Genomic DNA, 10,817 nt, shown 5'->3' with positions numbered 1-10,817 from the left:
GTCATCAATGTACGGTCTATTGTACATGCTAAACATCAAATAATTCATATACTAGTAGTCAACCATAATTTTATATTCTACAATCACACTTCCAACGAACTTGTCCAGAAAATTCACACTGGTGGTGTACACATTGCCCCACAGGAGCACATGGCAGTGTATTCTATTGTATTTGACGCAATATCCTTTGTGTCCAGGACAAGCAAGTCTCCACTATCCTCTGTAAAGGGGTTTCCAAATTCGTCCAACGTTTCCACCATATATCTAACGTTTGTTAGGAAAAATTTCTGCACTATTTTTTGTCCTCGTGATATGAAACGGTTGTATTTGATTGTGGTCGAACTAAAGTCTCGAACCCCTTTGCTAATCTTGCCATCTTTCGACCTGCGACCATCCATCGTCTGAGGACGACCGGGCTTTTGGTCAAGCCAATAGCTCCTCCATCAGCTTTCGATCTACTTTGTTGTTTTGTTCATGTGCGTTGTCTATTGCCAAAATTGTGGTTCGTCTTACGGATCACAAAATTCCCTGCCAAAAACTCATGGCATACTTCGTTCAGTGTATACATATCCCTGACGTACACAGATAACCACCTTGAATAGTTTACATGGTCCAGCGCGGACATCCATGTGAGAACTTTTGACAGCGTTTCACAGTAGAGACTGAAGTTCCCTTCCCTGAAAGATCGTACAAACAAAAGTGCGTTCAGTTCACATGTGAAGTTATGCAACCAGTGTTGGAACTGAGGACTCTTCTCTGCCATCTTCTTGCACCAGGTGTCATAATCGGATGGCTCTTCTTCCGAACTCGCGTTAACAAATTCTTAGGCAGTCTGAAGGAGAATATATAACTAGCACGGAGTCACCTTGTGTGCGCGTCTGGCTCTGGAAACATTTGATACTTTCAGAAATGTCTCAACATTTCCGAGAGAAGCAACATTGGCTTGCACAAGAGCACTCGTCCATCCAGACCCGTCCAGCAAAAATTTCAAGATAGCCATTTCGATGTGAAGTCCCCCGAACATTACCACACGTTTGTCCTGTCCGTAGATGTTGGGCCAGTTCCACTGAATTGTCTTCGCGATGGCGTGCAGAGGCTGAACAAATGCGATGACAGGAATCTGCCAAGGATTCAGTTCCCGGACGCACTTCTGTACTAAAATAATCGAATGAAGAATCATTGCTACGGATTTGTCCTCATCATCGAACAGCGATAGAAGAGCGGCTAATGCTGGGACGATTTCTCAGACGGGACCTGTATGTGCGTGAAACGCGAACAAGGATGCTGCTGTTTCCTCGTCGATGTCGTGGTCACCGTTAGCCATCTTAGATACAGTCTCTGCCACCTATGATATATAGTATATTTTAACAGAATTAAAATATCTATCTGCTAATCAGATAATTGGTTTTTATTTAGCAGCATAAAAAACAATAACATGTCATAATATATTTTGTTTTGTTCAATACATGAGTTCCTTACGACGACTTTCCATCTAGTTTTCCACTGTATCAGTATTGTTCAAATTGTCTGGACGGTACAGGGGGTTTCGTGCAGAAAATAGATGGAGGAATGCTTGTGTACGTGACTTGGAGACTTGTCAAGAGGCTCTTCGGTGAGGATGTGACGTAAAAAGGTTGTCTGTCCTGGCCTGATCTGTCGTTATCGGGGTGTTGGAAGATAGATATCCCGGTTCCTTGGAACGAATCTTTTGCTGTTGTCGAACTGGGGTCATTGTCTATATTGTCGCTTTAGTGGTGAACAAGTTCTTCAGTGCGGGAGGGCATACCAAATTGTCCGACTGGTGACATTGGCAAAGTAAGTTGGTAAAATCTGTCGATATGGCAAATACTCTGTCATAAGAATCTGACATTCCAAGATGGAACAGGACATCGATGAGGCTCCGCTTCCCAGTCTGACGATGAACCATTAATCGCGCCAGAACTTATAACCCGCCCTTGAATTATACCCTAATATGCAGAATCTCGTATTTGAAACAAAAATAAGGTCTGTGTATACACAACATCAGTATTTTGTGATGAAACAGAATGAGGTTGTTTGCGAAATATGCCTCACTCTGTTTGATATCTGATCAATGCATCACACTTAGGCACCAGTAAAAAATCTTGGCTTGACGATTTCTGACATCCATAATTGATGATCCATGTAAATGTATGTTAAAATGATTCCGTTGTAAAGGCGTTCCCTTCTCGCCGATGCATGAAAGGGTAAAGGCGTTCCTTCTCGCATGATGTCGCTGCGCGCCAGAACTTAGTTCCCCGCCCTTGAATGTATTATGCATCAGTATTTGTGAAACAGAAAGAGTCTGTCGCATCAGTATTTGTGAAACAGAAAGAGTCTGTTGCGAATATGCCTCTCTGTTGATATCAGGTCAATGCATCACCATAGGCCAGTAAAAATCTTGGCACTGACGATTTCTGACATCCATATGATGATATGAAAATGTGTGTTAAAAACTGATTCCGTTGTCAAAATATCCTGACGTATATTTGATGATACGGCCCTCATCTTCATATAATTTAGGTCGTAGTCTTCTTCACAAACTTTGCGGACAGCAGCTCCTACATCATCCTGGAACACTAACAAAGTCCTTCCTTATGAGCCTCAATATCTGGAATATGAGCAAGAATTCTATTCATTAGTCTGGTGCTATGTAGTCGTTTTTCGTGGGTCAACCCCAGTTTTTTTTTAGTTCTATCAATATACATTTTAGTTAATTCCAACATCTTGAAGACTGGGGCAACGTTTTCTTCACATCGTGAATCCTCTATGTAACTGATGAGTTCCGCAAGCTCTACTCCATGGATCGCCCGTTTATTCAATTCTGTTTCTGTAGTAATACCAGTTCCCATTCGCGAAGTCCTATCGTATAAGGCTACCAAACATTTAGTATAATATTTGACTTCTTGAGCTACCAGGTCTCCTGCACTTAACTTTGCCAGAAGAGCTAAATCTTGGAGCCTTATAGCACATTCGCGAACACGTTGATCGATAGCAAAAGTTGATGATTGGTGTAGTTGTGCAACTGCAGAATTTTGCAACTCAAAAGAAACATGTTGATGCGCCAATGGTGGTTTTACATGACAGGCTTCTTCTGGTAGCTTTTTTCTCAGATGGACCATCAACTTCAATGTCTTTTTTCTGATGCCTTTTTCAGCTCGTTTCACCTTATTTGTATTGTATTTTATGTAACACGATCTATGCCATTTTATACATAACGACTGATTATAAAAATTAAGGTAACACATATATATAGTATAAACATATGTAGAACAAAACACTTTTTTTTCATTTGCCGCTTCTGGATTGTTCCGGTGGCGTCTTGTACATAGTTTAAATAACTAAAACAGAATTGAATCATTAAATTAAGTAAATGCAGTTATAAAAACATGGTTAATGCATAAAACAAATAATCAAAGTGTCTTTTAGAGTCACCATAACAATAAAATTAACAGTTTTGGCGGCCATCTTGGAAAATGGCCGCCATCACCCCACACCGGAAGTTACAAGTTGCCCCCATCGCTAAAATGAAAGAGTATACCATGAAGAACATTTGTGCCAAATTTGGTGCTTTTACCACCTTGTGCACAATTCTTCTGAAAATCTGTAGTTATCTGCTGGACTATCAACGAGGGGGCAAAACTGATGGAAAGGTTAGTTTAATACATAACTTATCAACAAGGAATTATTATTAAAAAACGTCGCAAATTCCAATTAAAACCAATAGCGTACGTACCCTGCTGCAATGTAGGTAGTCCATAGTATGTTACATAATCATGATTAAATAATGGTCGTCTCATTTCGACAAGCATGGTTAGAAATTTGATCAAATCGCGCATCTACAATTTGCTATATATCCATGTAAAATAGAAATTGCGATTCGCGTAATCAAATTATAGCTTAAAACGGTATCTCCGGTAAAATGTATACAATGTTATACAATAATTGGTGGTCGGGAGGTGTAGTGGTTAAGCCGCTCGCCTTTCACCTAGCCACAGACGTGAAAAGGTTAGGGGTCACCTGCCCGATCACGTGGGTTTTCTCTGGGCACTCTCGTTTCCTCTCACACTAAGACCCCTCGCGCGCTTACATCCGGGCCATCGAGAGTGATTTACATAAGTTGTATAACTTGTTTCTCAATCGATGTAAAATAAATAAAGTTTATATTTTTAATGTCTCCCTTCCTAATGTCTCCTATGTCTCTCCTACTAATGTCTCCCTAATGTCTCCCTTCCTAATGTCTCTCTTCCTAATGTCACCCTTAATAATGTCTCCCTTCCTAATGCCTAATGTCTCCCTTCCTAATGTCTCTCTTCCTAATGTCTCCCTTCCTAATGTCTCATAATGTCCCCCTACCTAATGTCTCCCTTCCTAATGTTTCTCTTCCTAATGTCTCCCTTCATAATGTCTCCCTTCCTAATGTCTCTCTTCCTAATGTCTCTCTTCCTAATGTCTCCCTTCCTAATGTCTCCCTTCCTAATGTCTCCTATGTCTCTCCTACTAATGTCTACCTTCCTAATGTTTCTCTTCCTAATGTCTCCCTTCATAATGTCTCTCTTCCTAATGTCTCCCTTCATAATGTCTCTCTTCCTAATGTCTCCTTCTAATGTCTCTAATGTCTCCTAATGTCTCTCTTCCTAATGTCTCCCTTCCTAATGTCTCCCTTTTCATCGCCTCAGTTTTTGGCCTTGAGTTTAGCGTTCGTCACCATCCAGAAGGATTTGGATTATGTCACCTGTCATGATATACCATATAAAACTAGCTCCTGCTCTTGCTTAGTGCTCATGGGCCTCAACACGAATATACCGTAGTTCTCCAAAACACAAGCAACGATCAAGTAACAGCTAGGGAACCAGTATACTTGTTTATTTTACACCAAAAAGCATGTCACAAAATTACAACTAATACTTTTATATGTATTTGCATTTTGTCAGTGACATGTGAGTTTGATATAGATATAACAACATGGTATTGGTCTACACACTTTGACGTCCGGATAAATCCAGACATTCATTTTAACCATAGATAAATGTTATATCTAACGTTACGTAAGACGTCATAAAAAACATATATTGAATGTTCTCTTTTATGCTAATGGGAAAAAATAACTTATCAATTAAAATCCGACAACAACAGGTAAATACACACATTCTCTTATTAGATTAAATAGCCCAGAAATCAACATGTTTTATCAGTTGTAGGCGCAGTGTTTCATACAATACCTTGTCGTGTCACCAAATCTCTTTCTGTTATTACATCTTTATATAGAACGTAAAAAAAATCCCGTAAATGAAGAATACGTGCCTATGATCGTCCCCACTGGTGTAGTCACTGCCTCTATGTGTACTTGGTCTGTGACACTTAGATGGACCAGTATCGTAGCGGAGCCAATGTTCCAGTTGGCGGAGGAACCCTGAACGTGTAAGCGGTCGCGTTCTTGACCATTTACCAGTAGTAAGGTGGTGAGAGTGTGTGCTGAACTGACCTCCGTGGACCACGTAAAGACGTACAGACCCGTCACTGGACACACGAAGATTCCAGACGTGGAGTAGCTTGATCCTATGTTCAGCTTAACGTCATCAAATAGAATCTTTTCGTTAAATATGTTGGTGATGACCAGGTCAGATTTTATCCTTGCGCTAAAAGCAATGCGAGCTTCTGGAAAAAAAAACATAAAAAAGGTTTGATGACAATGAATGTTTTCCATTATTGAAATACTTATGTATAGGTCGAAGTGTTTATGAATGAAATATAACGTAGAAGCGCGAATAACGAAAAACCTTAAAAGTAAATCTTGCAAAAAAAAGGTCAAGTATTGTATTTTAAGCATCTCTAATCTCTTTTATTGTACGTCATGTATACCATAACTAACACCAAAATAACAAAATGATAGTGAACAACACAAACCAGATAATTCACCTGGACGGCATGTATCTCCTTTCATTCCTTTTGGCCCCGTGAACCCTCTGGGCCCTTGTGTTCCAGCCTCGCCTTTTTGTCCCATTAGTCCAGGTGGTCCTTCTCCTGGGTCCCCTTTAGGCCCCATTAGTCCGGGCACCCCTGGATACCCCAGTTGCCCCTGCATTCCTTTCGTGCCCGGAGGTCCCGATATCCCGGGCATTCCTGGATTTCCTTTTTGTCCTGGTGATCCAGGAATCCCTTGATCTCCTTTTGGACCATTTTTTCCGGGCATTCCTACAGTCCCTTTTGGTCCTATCGGGCCCGGCATTCCTTTAGCACCTGGCTGTCCAGGTAATCCGTTTGTTCCTGAATTTCCTTTTTGTCCCGCTTTTCCGGGAACTCCTTGATCCCCTTTCGTACCGATCTTTCCATGTATTCCTGCAGCCCCTTGGGGCCCCATAGGACCGGTCATTCCTTTTGATCCCGACTTTCCAGGTATCCCTGAAGTTCCCTTTTGTCCCACCTGCCCAGGAATTCCTTGATCTCCTTTCGGACCTGCAATCCCTTGGGGTCCTCTCGGCCCAAGTGTCCCTATGTTGCCTTTTAGTCCTATTGGTCCAGGAAGTCCAATGTCACCCTTAGTTCCTTTTTGACCTGGTTATACACAGACTTATTCGTATATCATACCATTGCATTGCATACGCCCATATATAAATTGATGATTATCCTTTATACATTAGGTTATCGCAATATATTAATGTTTTATCAACGAAGGTGAATATTTCTCTGATACTTTAAAAAAATATGCATCAACATGGTGGACTTACATATCAGAGTTAACGTTAAGAGTTTTTTGTTAATGATTTATTAATCTCAATAAAGTTTCCAATCTCACACCGATAGAGTCATAAATAAAGAATCCTAATTAGTATACTTAGTGACAGTAAAGGTCCCTGATATTTATATAAAACAACCAACCATCCATTCCGTCATCTCCGTTAAAACCAGGCATACCAGATTCACCCTTTTCTCCTTTTTGACCTTAATTGTAAAAAAAAAAAAAAAAACATATTGGATTTACAAAATTACATAACGATTGATTAGAAATGAATGCGCGGTGTTTGAATTATAAACAAACTATTTTTGTTATATTTACCATCTAGACCATCGTCTCCATTAAAACCAGGCATCCCGGAATCTCCCTTACGTCCAGGATCACCCTTTTCTCCTTTCTGGCCTAAAATATGTGATAAGTATTTCGTAAAACTAGTCCGGAGCACGTACAAGTGTACAGACATACTATCGTGTTCGAGAAAAGTTAACAAAATTGTAGCAGAAGAAAAACTATATTCCCTACCATCTATTCCATCGTCACCATTGAAGCCAGGCATGCCAGAATCGCCTTTAGGTCCTGGCTCACCCTTTGCTCCTTTCTGACCTACAACAATAAAGGAAACATCTTTTTATTCATCTTGTTTAAAGCTAACGTCCACTCATTTACTGTCAATTGAAATACGCTAGACGGGATACATACTGGTCAAGGTAAATTAATCGTTAAGTTTTGAACACATCAACTAAATGTTAAAACAATCAAAACACTGGGTGATGCAAGATTGATTTAGAAAGTAATAATACCTACTTCAATCAAGATCGATGTAGTTATTTTCTATTTAGACACAGATACAGAGCTTGTCTTGATCCTATTTCAATTTCAATTTCAACAAATTTTATTGCAAATAAAATGCAAAAGGATTTGGCATGAGGCAAAGCCTACATTAGCCTTATCCAAACAAATCCGGTATAGTATAATTATCAACAAAATATGTTTAAAATTTAAAAAAGTTTTTCCTACCCTATGTCCCGCTCACCTGTGTAATCGACTGGAAGAGTCGATCTGGTCTTCGCCAGAGAATGGCTCAGTCGTTGACGTGTCCCGATATTGACCCCAGTCATAGTTAGTTCCTGGTTTAATCTTTGAAATAATAACATTGAAACCATAACCTTATCCATCAACGTTTACGTTACAAAAGTAAGCATCATAACGTAATAAAAAGTATAACTATATCCATACAAGAGTATACTTCACAGTAGAGATTGACTTTAAATGAATAAGAAAAAATAGAATATAGACATTGGCATTGAATTACTTTAATCTACAAATTTTACAATACAAAATCTAAAAAAAAAATCACATCACATGACTATCATATATACTCATCAGTCCATCCACCAAGCACAAGAAATGTATGACAACATCCATTTTCATTGAGTTGGCCCCCTGCGTTACAAAGTTGTAATTTTATAAAATGGTAATTCGTGCCATTTGTGGTTCTTTTTGTCGAATATCCATCGATTTCAGTAATTTGACCTAAATGTATAAATGATACAAAAGCACAACCACTTGAATTACAAACACATGAGCAGAAGAGTACCAAGGACGAGCTATGGTCAGTGGACAACACCCAAATCTTTCTCACAGTGGCGAACGCTAAACATTATAAAGTGTCTAATCATTTACTTCCCTACAAGTATAATTTTGTAAATAAATTGTCCTTTCGTATGTTCCCATCACTAGTTATTCCTTTTGAACAAATATTTAGATTATTTAAATGAGTTTACAAGCATATGATAGTCTAAAGATAAACAAATGACATACCTTAGTACGTTAAGTTCATCCGACAACATATCATATTTATGTTCAAGATCTTTGTGTTTTAGATTGATATCATCAAGATTTGAAACTAGATCCTGAACAGCATGTTTGAGGAGGACAATTTGACCGAGTAAATTCGTGAGAGTATCGTCTTGTTTGGCAGTCGATGAAATGACCAGTGCCAACAAAGGAATACAAAACTGAACTGCATTCATGTTGTGCACGATAATACAGACAAACTAGGTCAATACAACAGATAGTATGGGAAAGCCAATTGTATATTTTACCAAATGTTAACTTGATGCAATATCTTACTGTATTGGGATTAGGTAATACCGGTCTTTTTATTCACGGAACTATAATTACCTTTTTCCAATACATACATTTTTTTTCATCCACGTTTTCAAATACACTACTGTAAACCATCTTGTTTTCGCGGTAACATGATTTCGTTATTCCTTGCCTACCGACTTTTTCACCGTGATAATATTTCGCCATTTACACTCCTATGCAGACTAACTGCGACGACGGACGGAAGATTTCTGACAGATGGTCGGGAACGGAGTGGAGACAGGGCCGGATATGATTATTTTTTCTAATGCAGACACGTTAACCATTCACACGTCAAAATCGGTAATGATATTGCCTGAAACATGTTTGAAACATTTTGCGGCGGTTCAATTACAATTTTTCAGTTCAACATTAGCTGTGCAAGGAGTCAAAAAGTTTTGAAACGTGCAAAGCTTCGACGAAGCCATTTTTTTGAAACTGATGTAATGTAGAAAGATCCTGGTCTTTTTAAGGGATAGACTTCTGCATAAAGTGGTAGAGCTATCACGTATATTGACATTGTTTTATTTGATTAAAAAAAATTGCAGCGATTCATTCTCATTTCTAAAAGTCCTAGTTTACGTATTTTCTTGGTTACCCACTCCGATACGCTAGTTTATTGATTATATCAGTTATATCCCTGTAATACCCGTCTTGGTGGATTAGTTACCCTAAATACTCTACACTCCCGATAAACTAATGTCTTCATTGTCTCGTTTCTCAAATTTTTCAACATTTAAAAATTAATTCATGAGCGAACCCGTTCTAAAGAACAACCAATACTGTCACGTTGGTGTTATTGCCTTATTCATCTGATATTTCTGTCTTTCTTGGTGAAATATCTGTTCTGTCTGATTCCCGTATATTGTATAAATTTAATTGTCTTTCTTTTAATGTCATAAACTTTTACATGAAAACCTTCATTGATAGGTATTTCTATCCGATAAACCTTTACATGAAAACTTCATTGGTAGGTATTTTTATACGATAAACTTTTCTCATCCGATACCTTTACGCTTGGTCGTATTATGTCCATTTTATCGTAAAATTTCCTTGACAGTGTTCTCTCACATACGTAAATCATGTTAAATCGTAATCTTTTCTCGATACCATATATTGGCCACTCACTTTTAAGTTTGCATTCTTTTCTTGAAAACTACATCTCACCTTTTCCATGCAGTTGTTTCTTACATCTAATATTTTCCTTAGAAATTATCAGTCGACTTTGTAATAAGAAACCTCCCCTTAACAACGGTCTACTTTTCATTGTGTGCCTCTAATTTAGCAGATGTCTCTTTCACCTTTCTCAGCAATTACTTATTTTGCTGTATTTTTTGGCGTCTGTCTCTTACATCGTAGACTTTATTAGCAACTGTCATTCTTATATCTTTTTTTCTTGCCAATAGTTTCTTTTACCATACATCTTCATACATGTACATAACTGTCTCATATCTCTCATTAGCAATAATCACGTAAATCCGTTAACTTTCCTTGACAACCGTCTCACATATTCTACCTTTTCTTAACAACCTTCCTTATACATGTATCTCCTTTCTTTTCTTAGCAACCATTTTATATATCTATCCGGTAACCTTCCTTGGAAACTACTTTATTATTGGATACATCATTTTTTTCGAATAATTTCTTGGTACCTATCCATGGCAATTGTCTCTTAAACCGTTTAACTTCCTTCAGAACTTTTACATGGCAACTGTTTTTTCGATAATTTTCTTAGTATTTTTCCATGGCAACTGTCTTTTCGTATAATTTTCTTGGTTCTTGGTACTTTTCCATAGAAATTATCTTTTCATTGACAACTGTCTGGCATATATGTCCTCTGTAGTAATATCTTTATTTCTTCAGCAGCTGTCTCCTTTATGTCATTCCTTTCTATAGTGTCTGTCTCATATTTCAT

At 38.3% G+C, this 10,817-nt stretch overlaps 1 protein-coding gene across 3 annotated transcripts; it reads right to left on the bottom strand.

Moving 5' to 3' along the window:
- Window positions 1-4,856: 4,856 nt before the first annotated feature.
- LOC138315117 (collagen alpha-1(X) chain-like) lies at window positions 4,857-10,796 on the bottom strand. 3 transcript variants are annotated; one of them, XM_069255871.1, is made up of 7 exons: window positions 8,576-10,796; window positions 7,788-7,891; window positions 7,277-7,357; window positions 7,076-7,156; window positions 6,898-6,960; window positions 5,926-6,573; window positions 4,857-5,676 (listed from the first exon to the last, which is right to left on the bottom strand). In XM_069255871.1, exons 1-7 carry the CDS (start codon window positions 8,785-8,787, stop codon window positions 5,279-5,281), a joined length of 1,587 nt encoding a protein of 528 aa, XP_069111972.1. In that variant the 5' UTR covers window positions 8,788-10,796; the 3' UTR covers window positions 4,857-5,278. The 3 variants fall into 3 exon arrangements, with proteins under 3 accessions (XP_069111972.1, XP_069111974.1, XP_069111975.1); XM_069255873.1 differs by having other exon boundaries at window positions 5,938-6,573; XM_069255874.1 differs by lacking the exon at window positions 6,898-6,960.
- Window positions 10,797-10,817: the final 21 nt, after the last annotated feature.

The sequence above is a fragment of the Argopecten irradians genome, chromosome 2 (genome assembly GCF_041381155.1).
Source record: "Argopecten irradians isolate NY chromosome 2, Ai_NY, whole genome shotgun sequence".
NCBI classification, from domain to species: Eukaryota; Metazoa; Mollusca; class Bivalvia; order Pectinida; family Pectinidae; genus Argopecten; species Argopecten irradians.
This window is presented reverse-complemented; position numbering and strand designations above follow the sequence as displayed.

Excerpts from the sequence above, each read along its gene's own strand:
- LOC138315117 (XM_069255871.1), bottom strand. The coding sequence starts at position 8,787 with ATGAATGCAGTTCAGTTTTGTATTCCTTTGTTGGCACTGGTCATTTCA. Across the intron at positions 6,961-7,075 it reads TGGAGACGATGGTCTAGATG|GTCAAAAAGGAGAAAAGGGT; the intron begins GTAAATATAACA and ends TTTACAATTAAG. Across the intron at positions 5,677-5,925 it reads CCGTCCAGGTGAATTATCTG|AAGCTCGCATTGCTTTTAGC; the intron begins GTTTGTGTTGTT and ends TTTTTTTTCCAG.